The following is a 14,442-nucleotide window of genomic DNA, read 5'->3' on the forward strand; positions in this document are numbered from 1 at the left end:
GCATGTTTGAGACCCCTGTTTTAGAAGTAATATTATGTTTTTAATGAAATGTTTGTGCATTTATAGATCCAGCGTGATCTGTAAGTTGTAATGCACATGTGTAAGTGATAAATGGATTCATAATATTGTTAAAATTACACTTATTTTTCTTAACAAATTTCAGGTTGTTCACATTTTTAAAGGATAGTTTGCAGATGTAAACATTTTCATTATGTAGTTTTATTTTTCCACTGTTATTATTTTACTGCTGTGGCCCGTTTGAGTTCATATTGGGCTAAATGTGGCCCCTGAAATAAAATGACTTTGACACCTCTGATGTGTTGCTTCTATTTGCTCTTGTATCTCCTCTATTTGTCCTCTTATTCTACTGCTTTCCCTCCTGTTTCCTTCCTGCAGAACTGCCAGCTGAACAGCCCTCCACGCCAGGCGACGGAGGCGGTAGCGGCACCAGCGACGGCGGCGAGGAGAGCAGTGTGAGTCTGGCCGAACAGATTACAGACGTGGTCAAGCAGCCGGCGTTCATCGCGGGCATCGGCGGAGCCTGCTGGGTCATCCTCATGGGATTCAGCGTCTGGATCTACTGCCGGCGCAAAAAGAGAAAAGAGCTGAGCCACTACACGGCCTCCTTTGCTTACACGCCAGCAGGTGAGGGGGAGGAGGGGTTATGACCTCGGATATGTACCGCTGACCGCTGGCAGGCCAAAGTGTTCAATATTCATTTTGCAGTTAGTGATTTAAGACTAAGCCTAACACTAGCAAAGAAAATCTTCAGTGTGTAAATGGATGACAACACGGAAGGTAAATAAACAAATGCACAACAAACCCCGCCCCTCGCACCTATTGTAGCTTATTTTAGCATCGATCCAGCTGATGTCATCATGTCTATGCATGTGCTGATGTCAGCATATCTGGGCGTGTCCTGATATAATCATGTCTGTATGGTGATGTCAGCCTTTGAACCAAAAAAGTGTAAACATTGAGATTGCTTTAACCCTTTCATGCACGAATTATGAGAACCTTAATCAAATTTTTTTCCTGAGAGTTTTTATTCCTCTTTAGGCATGAAAAAAACAATGTGATTGAAAATTTTCTTCTGAAAAAAAAAAAATTATTAAAATAATTTTAAAAAATGTAAAAAAAATAATACATAAAAAAAAATAATAATAATAAAAAAAATCGTATGAACCTATTTTTCATGAAGTTGCAAAAATGTCCACTCAGCTGGACACCACATATTTAATTTTTGACGCACAGAAACATGTATTTACTGATAAATTGTGTGAAAACTATGGGGAGGGCTTGTGATTCTGGGGGTTTATGCTCAGGAGAGATCTACATAATGTGACCAATTCATGTCAGAAAAGATATGTAGTGTCTTAAAACTTTATTAAAGATATGTGTAAAAAAAAAAAAACAAAAATACAATGAAAAGAACAACAAAATCCATGAATATACAAGAGAACAGCTGTAGAATAGCTGTCCACTGGAGTGACCAGTATACATGAAAGGGTTAAGAACGATTTTGTGTTGTTTCAGTTATATACCATATACTTAGCTTTATGTCAGAGTGATGTATAACAATTGCCTCTATACATGTGCCAAGTTTGAAGTAAATTGAAACCAAATGTATGTTTTGATAGACATGTGAAATTTCAGCCATTGTAAGTAAATGGGAGAAAAAAGATTTGAAAAATTCATAAAAAATGTAAACTTTGACCTACTTTTCCCAAAATGTAATGAGATCTATTCTGGGTCACTGGTAATCTATAAGCCCAATTTAGTATGAATTCAACCAATAGTTTTGCTGCTAAAGTGTTAACAAACAAACAAACAAACAAATGGAACCAAAAACAATACCCATTTCCTCACCTTTTGGGGTTGGGTAATGATAAAGGTCATAATATAGTTTTATATTGTCATAAATGTCCTGCAGTGATATGACTATGATTTTAAATGTCGTTAGCCTCATACCATAATTGCCAAAGTCATATTTTATCCCTTTACTCTCCTTATACTGCTGCTTCATTTTATGCAGATATCACAATTTGGCCAAAAATATGACTTAAGCAATTATACTAATGAGGCTAACAATATTCTACCTCTAAATTTTCTAAAATATTATTTATGGTCTGATAATTGTCTCCCACAACTAACCATCTTCATTCTTCACATCTCACTGAGGAAGAAAAATCTCCCATTAAACCATAAGGAAATATTGATGTTTATAAACTATATGGACATAAATATTGGGACACATCATAGCTACAGCTGTAAGATGTCCTGTTCATGCTGATTAGAGATATAAACATCAATATTTCCTTGAAGTTTAATGGGAGATTTTTCTTCCTCAGTGAGATGTGAAGAAAGTAGATGGTTAGTTGTGGAAGAAAATTATATTTTACAGTCAGAGCATGAAAAATGTTTTAGAAATTTAGAGGTAGACCATTTAAAATCATAGTCATAGATAAAAAAATAAATAAATAAAATGCTGGGAGAAATTAAGTAAAAACCATCTCTGAGGCATTTTAGAAGCAAAGATAACAATTTAAACAAAACTAACCAATGCAATATAATGATATTTATCACAATATAAAACTATATTATGGCATTTGTCTTCATTGTTTTGTATCCCAGACCCCTGTTACAAAAAAAAACACCTGAATTTAACATGTCTAAATACTTTTGTCCATAAAGTGTATATAACTTGTGGCATTATAGACATGCTATGTAACATTAAAGGGCTTAGATTCTCCTTATTTTTACTATTTGGGTGTTTTTATGGAAATCATAAGCACTGAAGAACAGTTCATCAAATATTCAAGATATGTCAAGGATTATTCATGTTCCTTTAGTCCAGGAGTCAGTCATAATTTAAGGAAAATATTCTGGTCTACAGATCTGCACTATCAGCATGTTTAAGTCGCATTATAATTTAGTTATATCTTCATTCATTTATGTATATGGAAGCAGCTTTGTCATTGTATCAGCATCTGCACAGCTATAATTCAACACCAATTCAACAGTATTTATTTTTAGTGCATCTCTGATCTCTGGAGGGTTAACTAAATGGAACACAGTTGCTGGTTGAATCAGCTTCATTTTTCTCCCAATATCAATGATTCATGGTGGTTGTGCACAATGCGGAGCTGATTTTGATGTCAGGCATTCTTTTATCTTACTCTACAAATCAGCTTTGATTTACAGAAGCCGAAAAACTAACACTAACACTGTTACAAAATGAAGATTAACAAAAACGAGTCAATTCCTTCAAATAAAAGTTATATAAAATTGGAATGATGTTGTTTTCAGACACATTCCTTTTTTTATTCCTATTGAATCACCTTTGACCAGTTGTAATGATTACATACTGAATTACATTTACACTGTATCTACCGAGAATAAACCACATTGTCACAATCATTTCATGAGAAGAGGTAGAAATATTTCATTCCGACTTTCTGGGCAACATTTTGCAACCAAACTATAAAAACTGTGATTACATATAACACAAATAAAATCACAATATAAGAAGAATATGAAGTATTTATTTGACCCTGAGTCTACTTATATCTCTGTTCTAACCATATACATTACGTAACGTTCACTGCATCTTGCGTACTTCTGCCTTCATAACGACTTTATTGCGCACATGAAAAGACATTAAACATGATGACTCTTTTCAGGGACAACTGAACCCATTTCTGTGAAAAACAAAAGCGCTGATGGTGGATAATGCTGTTTAGATTGAGCAAAAAGAGAAAATGAAAGCTAAGTAGGGCAAGAAAATGTAACATGCATTAGTCACCCCCCCCACACACACACACACCCTCTTCTCATCTACTTTCCCCTTTGTCTGTATTTCTTCTGCAGTTGGGTTTCCTCATGGAGAAGGATCAGGACTTAATGGAAGGTAATTACATCTTATATTCATATTCTGTTACATAACCTGTTTTTTTTTGTTTGTTTTTTGTTCTTTTTTTTTTAACACTACGTTGATGATTTCACCTAAATGGAGTTTTGTGTGATGTCTGAAAATATCTTCGCAAACTGCTTTTCCATCTGGGTGGTCACAGTCGGGGTTGTTTTGTCATCTAAAATTAACGACAAAACGTCTGTGCAGGCCCGGCGTGTTGGGAGGCAGCATGGGAAACTACCCGTGGTTGGCCGATTCCTGGCCCACCACCAACCTGGTCCACAGTGGGAAAGAAGCCGTCAACTGCTGCACCACCAACCACAACACGGCCGAGAGATACTACAACGGTACGACACGACACAAACGTAGCACATTAACCTCATAAAGCAGAGTTTATTAGTAAATACGCATATGCACTGGAGTTTTTGTGTTATATTTATATTGTATTTATTTAAAGAATGGGACAAAACATCAATAAGGGAATAGATTTTTTTACTTATTATTGATGGACTTTTGCCAAATATCAGTTCTAATTCTTAATTTCACCATTTTTTAAAATAATAATAGTTCCTATTTGACTTTTTAACTTGATTGTTTCTGCTTTTATCACCACAAGCCATTAGGTTTTTACTGTTTTCACAATGAACTGCTTTAGCTACCATTAACTCCACTGTTCTCTCAGTTATATTATAAATGAGACCTTAACTTTTATATATTCCCAGATTAAATAAAGGCTGTAATAGCATTCAGGCACTCTAAAAAGATTCCCCAGCCTATTTGACTTCTGCTTCTAACAGCACACATGGCCATTGAAGTTGCAGCCAAGGTGTATTTATGTTAAGCCTCAATGAACTGACATCGTTTTATATGAAACTGACGCTACAGTGAATTGAATAAATGCAGAATTTCACATACAAATTTGGCCTTTTCAGGGGTTATTTTTATACAGACATCACAAAATCCCTGTATTATGATGCTGCTGTCGTCAAAATTATTAAATGTGTGTAATTTTAGTTGTGTTTTATTTATTTTAGCAACTTTGTACGGTGACCTTGAGTGTCCTGAAAGACGCCTACAAATAAAATGTATTATTATCATTATTATCATCATCATCATCATTATTATTATTATTATTATTATTATTATTATTATTATTATTATTATTATCATCATCATCATCATCATCATTATTATTATTATTATTATTATTATTATTATTATTATTATTATTATTATTATTATTATTATTATTATTATTATTATTATTATTAATAATAATAATAATAATAATAATAATAATAAATCAAATAATAGTTTTTATAGTATTATATTATTAGTCTATTAGTTTCATTCCCACCCTAATTTATATAGTATCTTGTAAAACAAAAGTTGAAAAGTCTACATAGGATACAAATATAGAGAAATACACATATTCCCATGCCATCACAGGGTAGACAAGTCTGTAAAAATGGATTTTGAGATGTTTTCATGTTCATTTACATGCTCATCTAATGGATTTGTAGAGCGAACACAACCAAAGAGATTATGACATTATTGTGGTAAAGTGAACTACATACAAACACAGATATTCGCTTTAATTTGGCAAAACTTGGACAATTTACTTAACTCTTTAAAACCTGACGCGTCACTGCAGACACACCCTGTGCACATGCAGTTTGGATGGCTGTAATTCTTTCACTGTTTGTGCAATTGGAACAATTCCAACGGTTCCTGAAACCTGAGACGTTGCACTTTATAGGTTTTATTGAGTCATTACAGTAATTCTACTCACGCCTGTACTAGAAGCTGGAGAAAAAGCCATTTTAACAGGATTATAACAATGCTAGTAAATTGTAAATGACTGCTAGATTTTGAAACTTTTAAGTGCTCTGGAAAAATAGGCAAAAGGACTCACTCACAACATATTTTCTAACCCTTTTATAGTCAAAATAAGAAAAAAAGTCCAGACGGATCGTTTTAGGTTAAGGGTTTAAAGGGTTAAATATCTGTCATTTGTCCTGTTGTAGAAGCAGGAATCTCCAACTACCTGAATCAAACTGAGAAGTACAGCATGGGGGGTTCAACCGAGGGTCCCATCTACAGCACCATCGACGCCACCAGTGAAGACCTGCACAGCTTCACCTACGCCCAGCACAACTCCACCACCCCCTACGCCTCCACCTCCATCATGCCTTTCACCAACCAGGCTCAAGCTCCAGCTCACGGTGGAGAACAACAGGGTGAAGGACACTGGATCGCCCAGCCCGGACCCTCTGGAGCCCAGTACGCCCAACCGGACCGCTGCAATGGTAAAGACAGCACCAAGGACCATCTCAAGTCTGCTTAAGATCTAAATTTAATGTAGCTTCATGTACACTGAGCAAAAATAGAAATGCCACATGTACAGTAATTGTGTAACATAAGACCCCCAGAATGAGCCATGATGTCTTATAATTGTAAAGCATGGTTAACCCTTTATAGGGTACTCATAGAGATACTTTGAAATTCAAAATGTCAACCTTAGTGTCTTATTGGAGGACATAATTTTATTACTTTTGTGGAATTTTTCAAAATATTTTATTATTATGTAGAAAATCAAGGTCATTGAAGTTACCATATTTGGTTCCTTGCCTGTAAATGAAAAAAATCCAGGAAGTAAATATAAAAAAAAATACAAGAAAAACACATGTAAAGTGAGAGTAACATGTATTTTAGAATATTAGAACAACATAAGTGCTGATCCAGACCAGAGCTCAAACAGCACTAACAGTTGCTGCCACTCCTTATACTGGGGACAATAACAGGACACCTCAAACTGTCTAATTTCATCAGACGTCGGAAATCATGCAGGGATGTGGAATAACATTCAAAGGCAACAATTGACATCCTTGTCGACTCAATGAGAAAATGATGGGGTTTTCTTTATTTAACCAGGTAAGTTAGTTGAGAACTGATTCTCATTTTCAATAACGACCTGAACATATAGAGACAAACAACCAATCACTCTCACATCTATGGGCAATTTAGATTAACCGATTAACCTACTAGTGCATGTCTTTAGATGGAGTACTCAGAGAGAACCCACACCAGAAGTGAACTCAGGACCTTCTTGCTGTGAGGCAACGGTGCTAACCACTGCACCAGTGTGTCGCCCAATGTGGCACGGTGTCGCTCTACGGAAAGCCAGTGGATCATGTAGAGCAGGGGTGGGCAGTCCTGGTCCTCGAGGGCCGGTATCCTGCATGTTTTAGATGTTTCCCTCTTCCAGCACACCTGAAGGTCATTATCAGGCTTCTGCAGAGCTTGATGATTGGTCAGTGGTTCCCAACCTTTTTTGGCTCATGACCCCATTTTAACATCACAAATTTCTGGTGACCCCAGACATTCAAAACAGACATTTTTTTCCTCAAATTAATTTGTTTTTGGTCATGTAATAGTTTGCTATATTATGTTGCAAATAAGCATTAATTTTAGACGACATTTAGGCTATATAATGTATATTATTATGAACGGATACTGAACAAACAATAACTCAAACTATGAATTATGAAAGAGCTGCAGCATCTGAAACCGACCACAAAGAACATTTGAAAGATAAACAGTACCACAGTGCTTCAGTTTCAGCTTCACAGTTTGTCATGTCTTTTATGTATTGGGATTGTGTCTCTCAACTCAACATATATTTTTATTAGTAAGTTGCTGTTTTTTTGTTTTTTTTATCAATTACTAGAAATTTCAGGCGACCCCATTTGAATTCCAGGCGACCCCAAGGTAGGCACTGTGGTAGGCTTATCATGTGAAACAGGTGTGATAACAGAGAAGAAGAGAAGATAACAGAACAGAGGGATACCTCTAAAACATGCAGGATACCAGCCCTCGAGGACCAGGACTGCCCACCCCTGATGTAGAGGAAAAATGGAAAATCATCAGTTCTATGCACAGTATACAGCTAAACTGCAGTTGTTCTTCAGTGCACATCCCACAGCTACTATTAATACTCAGCTGAACTTCACTACTGTTTTGTAGGAGCCACTGAACAATAACGATGCTTGGTCTGTTCTGTATGTGTGGTTTGGCCGACGCATTGGGCCTTCACCATCTGTTAAACATGTGTCGTCATAGGCTTTAATTAATATTGAAGAGTCTTCGTTCCTTAATTGAAGTGTGCCTTCACTGGGAAAGAACCCTAATTAATCATTGAATGTAACTATTGATTTTTTTTGTTTCTGTGCATATTAAACTCTGGTGATGATGTACTCTGCATCATTTCCGCGGCACTCCCTTGCTGGTTTTGGTCTTTCTTTTTCTTTTTGTTGGTCTCCCTTATCCGGTCGAATTTCCACCACAATGGACACACAAGAGATTGGTGGTCCCTGAATGCCAGACACCACTATCATGTTCTAACGTAGAGTGATCTGTACCACATTGATCAACAAAATAAACTGTATGATTTAATACAGGGGTGTCAAACTCATTTTAGTTCAGGGGCCATATTTAGCCCAATTTGATCTCAAGTGGGCCAGACCAGTAAAATAATAACTTAATAACCTATAAATAATGACAACTTCAAATTTTTCTTTTTGTTTTAGTTAAAAAAAAAAAACCTATTAAATTATGAAAATGTTTACATTTTTCAAAAAAGATGTCAATAACCTGAAAAAACTGAAATTTCATTTTAAAAATTAGGGCAATTTTAACAATATTATGCCTCGACTTGTTATTTGTACATGTGCATTTCACACAATGTTACATAAACATTTCGTAACAGGCAGAATATTGTTAAAATTTTGGAGTTTGGAACTAAAATTTGAACAATTTCTACAATATTACATCTCTTATTATTATTAACACAACTACAGATCACAGTGGGTCCATAAATGCACAAAACATTTAGTAACAGGCAGAATATTGTTAAAACTGCACATTTCGGGTTGTTCATCTTTGTTTTTATTTATGTATTTATTTGCATTTTATCGTGAAAGAATAGTTTTGTAAATGTAAATATTTTCACAGTGTAATGTTATTTTTGTCACTTGAATTTTTTCCACATAATTTTTCACAAAGAAAACTTGTAGTTGTCATTATTTATGGGTTATTGTGTTGTTATTTTTACTGTAGATCACATTGGTCTGTATGTGGAACCTGAATCAAAATGATTTGGACAACCTTTACTGTTCAGGTTAATTGTTGCACTTTCATCCCGGGGGCCAGAATGGAACCTTTGGCGGGCCAGATTTGGCCCCCAGGTTGCATGTTTGACACCTGTGATTTAATATATTGCGCAACACCTACACCAGCGTCACATTAGGCATTTATATTTGTGCTCAGTGTATTTATAGGTGATATTTGTTGTTTTATAGGGAAGCCCAAGCAGAAGGCGATGGGTAAGGCGGTCAAAACCCCATCTTTGACATGGATGGAGGCGTTACCCCCACCCCCTCCACTCGGAGAGCTGGAACAGTGTGATCAGGACGAAGCGCATTCAGAACACGAGGACATGGACATCGGGTGAGTCTCCATAAATTAGTATTACAGCACTACACCATCATTTAGACTTAAGCATCACCTCTAACAGTCTCATCAAATATCGAACTCACCGTGACTCTTAAGCCTCTGGGTGTAACAACTCAATTACCTTGGCCTTGGTCAATTGCTTTAGTGATTTAACTGTTTTCCCAATCCTTAAAACACAATTAGCTGTGTTGCTCCTCAGCACTTACTCTGTGCAATCTTAAAACAAAACTATTATTCAGCATCACGCTCAAAGCACCAATCCCACCCAAGTAGAAGCTTAGCCTCCTGCAGTTTTGCCGACGGCGAGGCCCTCTTTACTAAAGTAGAGCTTGAAAGAATAGTATTAATCTTTAAGTAGCCTAACTGCTAGCGAGACTTGAAGGTAGCAGTGAGCAAACGGGCCGCCCTAAACAGTATTTCACCAGCTGTTTCCTTATCATCATCCTCATCATATGCTGTTTGGAAAAAGAAAACAAAATATGGATGTACAAGTGATGAGATGAGACAATATGTGGATAGAAAGGGTGCATGAAAATACATTTCCTGGTGTGATCGTAGATGACAGAATCTGCTGGAAACCTCATATATATGCTATGCTACATAAAAGCAAGGACATCAAAGAACATGGCAACGCTGGGAAAAAGAAGCAAACCACTGCACACTCTGTATTGTTCTCTGGTATTAATGTATATGGATGACTGGGTGGAGGTTTGGGGAAACACACAAAAAAACACCCTACTTCTATTATGCACATTGCAAAAAAGAGCAATAAGGTTAGTTAAGAAGGTCGGGCTACTGAGGTCACACAAATCCACTATTTTAAAGGGCTTTGTGAATGTACACGTTACCTGCTTGTCTATGATCCCTTAGGTTCATGGATGAATTTCAATGGCGTGTTTCAATTACGGTGTTATTAATTTTATGATATTCTATTGATTTTTTTTGGATCATTTTTGTTTTGTTTGTATTGTTGACTGGAGGGACTGATCAATAGCAGCATCGGTAAAATAATCTACTTACATCATACTGGAACATTTGTTTAATTACTATTATGATGATTATGACTATTATGCCTAATGTCACTTATTTGTGATAGTTATTGTATGTACTTTGTTCAAATTAACAATCTCCACCTAATTTAGCATCTGTGTCACAGCAACAACACAAATAATTGGGTTTGTTTTTTTTTAATAATTGTAAATAAATTTAAAGAGTAAGGAGTTAACTCTGATGACACTGGTCAATATCGGGGCAGCAGGTTAACCCATAAAAACCCACAACTATTTTTGTCACAATTTCCAGATGATTTTTTTTGTCCTTCCCAAGTGATTTGTCACTATTTATTATTACATTATCTTCTGCATTTTGGATTTTTCAGTGAAAATCAGGTATTTTCCTGTATTTAATTTACTGATCATGTAGACGTTCATAAAAGCTCCGAGTAAATTTAAAGGTTATCAGATCAAATCACAAAAAAATTTGGAAAAAGTGAGTTTTTGTATACTTTTAGTATTGATGAGCATAATTTTAGTACCTTTTAAATTATTGATGGTGTTTTATATGTATGTTTTTAGTTTAGTGTTTTATGTATGGTTTTATTTTCTGTTTTATTGACATTTTTAGTGTGGATGTATATATTACATACATGCATACATGTATATACATTTTCTACATTATATTTATAGACGATAATACAGTTGTGGGTTATATCCAGGGTGGGGAAGCAAAATTTACAATGAACATTTAGTTGTTTTTTCTCAGCAGGCACTACGTCAATTGTTTTGAAACCAAACATATATTGATGTCATAATCATACCTAACACTATTATCCATACCTTTTCAGAAACTTTTGTCCATATGAGTAATCAGGAAAGCAAATGTCAAAGAGTGTGTGATTTGCTGAATGCACTCGTCACACCAAAGGAGATTTCAAAAATAGTTGGAGTGTCCATAAAGACTGTTTATAATGTAAAGAAGAGAATGACTATGAGAAAACTATTACGAGAAAGTCTGGAAGATACTATTAAAGAAGAATGGGAGAAGTTGTCACCCGAATATTTGAGGAACACTTGCGCAAGTTTCAGGAAGTGTGTGAAGGCAGTTATTGAGAAAGAAGGAGGACACATAGAATAAAAACATTTTCTATTATGTACATTTTCTTGTGGCAAATAAATTCTCATGACTTTCAATAAACTAATTGGTCATACACTGTCTTTCAATCCCTGCCTCAAAATATTGTAAATTTTGCTTCCCCACCCTGTATATATAAAAAAATCCTTCCGTCCTTCCTTCCTTCCTTCCTTCCTTCATTCCTTTATTCATTCATTCATTCATCTCCATCGTCCATCCATAGGTCGGATGAGGAGTGGTGCCCCCCACTCCCAGAGAGGACCTACCTGATGGAAGGATGTGAGGACGGCCCCTGTCCCACTCATAGGAACAACGCCTCCTCTCCTGCCACCTCCTACAGTCACCAGTCCACCGCCACGCTCACCCCGTCACCCCACGAGGAGACGAGAGCCCCCCACGACCTGCCGCGATTCAACCAGCAAGACGGCCAGCAGCGGTATGTGGGCAGACACGACGAGCACTGGTTCAGACGTCAGTCACTACAATGAACATACTGTATGAACCCTGACTGCCTAAATGTATCTACAATTCCAGAAAAAAAGAAACAAAGTGGAAATTGTTCATTTGAATGTAGCACCGACAATAACCATGATGCAAATGAGTGACATTAGGCATGATTGTCATATTAGTAATTAAACAAATTTTCCAGTCTCAGGTAAGTAGATTATTTTACTGATGCTGCCATTGATCAGTTCATCTAGTCAATAATCCAAGCCAACAAAAATGATCCAAAAATCAGTAGAATATTATGAAATTAACCCTTTCATGCATGAAGTGTGGAAAAACAGAGACAATCGCATATGTCCAATTAGATTCAGTTCTTATTTTGAGTGAAATACACAACAGTATACTGAGAGTTTGAATGTAATTTAATGGTAAATACCATATTTTGCATGAACATGCTCATAAATACAGTGGATTTATGACTGATTTGGCTCATCAGGAGCCACATTAATGACTGGATAATATATTAAAATAGCAGTAGTATTAAATATCAGATAATCCATGGGCTAATTATGGTATTGCAGTGCTGCACATTCCTATTAACCCTTTATAGGGCACTCATAGAAATACTCTGAAATTCAAAATTTCCATCTCAGTGTGTTATTGGAGGACATAAGACTTTATTACTTTTGTGAAATTTTTCAAAAATGTTGTTATGTAGAAAAGGAAGGTCAATGAAGTTACCATATTTGGTTCCTTGTCCACGAGTGGCAAATAAATAAATAAATATATCCAAGAAGTATTTATAAAAAAAACAAAAAAACAAGAAAAACACATATTGGCGGAGATAACACGACTTAATTACTTTTGTAAAATATTTTTAAAAACATTTATTGTTATGTAGAAAATCAAGATTAAGGAAGTTACCACATTTGATTCCTTACCCATAAGTGGCAAAAAAAAAAATGCAAGAAGTATATACAAAAAATATAAGAAAAAAAAACATGTAATGTGATAGGGCCATGTATTTTAGAACATTAGAACGTCACTTTTAGAACACTAAACCAACAGAAGTGCTGATCCAGACACCTGTCCTCATCCACATTATCCCTTTGAACATCATTCCTTACATTAGTACCATTACTTCATGGTACCTAACAAAGCAGGTACACTCACTGTTCATGCAGAGGTGGACCTTACAGACCCTGTAGACCACATTGGACCTGAGCTTGTTGATTCACTGTGCTCACTGGGTCTGCAACTGTTGCTGATACTTGCAATGTATGTGAAAATAACCAAAAATAGTCACTTGCTCAATAAAAGGTTAACACTTTTATTTTGGACTAATTATTGCAAATATTGTGGTTTTAATTGAATCTGGAATAACTGTATAACATGCATGAAAGAGTTAATAATCGTTATAGAAACAGGACTGATCCATAACGTCAGGGATCAGACATAACTAGGTAACATATGTACCTTCACAAAGAGCATTGAGCAGCGCCTCATTACAAAAACAGTGGAATAATATTGAGGTAAATTCTCAACAATAGTCTACAAGTGGTTAAGAATAATGAAGTACAGACAGGATGGAAATGAAAGGGAAACATCAAACAGTCTTAGCGGCGTTTGGGCGAACGTGAACCGCTATAGGTGTTCGATTGAACTGGAATCTGCAGCGACTATAACATATGACTCACGTCAACCAAACACACCTTTCTAAGTCTTGACTGTATACTTTTCTTCATTAAAGATCAAGGACCATATCACACCTCTGCTAATCCACTTATTTTTCTTGTGTAAATGTTATTTCTTCAATACCATAGACACCAAAAAAAAAAAACCCTTCCTTAAGGCTTTTACCTAGTCTTTGCCCAGACTTAAGACCTCATTTTGTTTTGTACATAATTTGCATTGATCAAGCCTGAGGAGTAAAAGGTGAAGTCAACTATAATCATATGTAATAAATTCAATAAATGTTATGATTCAATTTGTACCACATACTGTAATATATAGAAAATAAAGGGAAAAACTCATACAAAGTGTCTTCGGTACATCTTCACTATACTGTGCATTGATGCTGCAATTCTATGAACTTTACTGAAGGTATGAACTCCATTATGATTAAACGTATTCCATTATGTGGTGTTTTGTAGTCTCACACATACCATCGGTGTTCATCATCACCACATATGATTCATTGCACTTTCATACACATCAAAATGTGACCCTTTATGTCCTGGAAGAACACACTCCCATTAGCGTTCCATATTATAACACAGGTCTATGAATGTAATGCCTTCAGAGTAAAAGGAATGAAATTTTACCAAGTTTGAATCATTAATAAAGAAAAATTAAGTCAAAAGTGATGGTTGGCTGTAGTTTCCAACATACAATCTGGGGTCAAAATGTGAAATTCTGAGAATGAAGCTACTAGATCT

The 14,442-nt window shown here is 35.7% G+C and overlaps 1 protein-coding gene across 4 annotated transcripts in view; it reads left to right on the forward strand.

Annotated features, from left to right (window-relative positions):
* robo3 (roundabout, axon guidance receptor, homolog 3 (Drosophila)) overlaps window positions 1-14,442 on the forward strand; it is a 161,409-nt gene that overhangs the window by 131,691 nt on the left and 15,276 nt on the right. For all 4 annotated transcript variants that reach the window (XM_030154745.1, XM_030154746.1, XM_030154747.1 and 1 more), the window contains 6 exons: window positions 397-645; window positions 3,871-3,910; window positions 4,121-4,260; window positions 5,941-6,222; window positions 9,274-9,421; window positions 11,781-11,993. In XM_030154745.1, the coding sequence (XP_030010605.1) occupies window positions 397-645; window positions 3,871-3,910; window positions 4,121-4,260; window positions 5,941-6,222; window positions 9,274-9,421; window positions 11,781-11,993 (1,072 nt within the window). The remainder of the gene's footprint in view (window positions 1-396; window positions 646-3,870; window positions 3,911-4,120; window positions 4,261-5,940; window positions 6,223-9,273; window positions 9,422-11,780; window positions 11,994-14,442) is intronic.

Source organism: Sphaeramia orbicularis, chromosome 14 (assembly GCF_902148855.1).
Source record: "Sphaeramia orbicularis chromosome 14, fSphaOr1.1, whole genome shotgun sequence".
Taxonomy (NCBI): Eukaryota; Metazoa; Chordata; class Actinopteri; order Kurtiformes; family Apogonidae; genus Sphaeramia; species Sphaeramia orbicularis.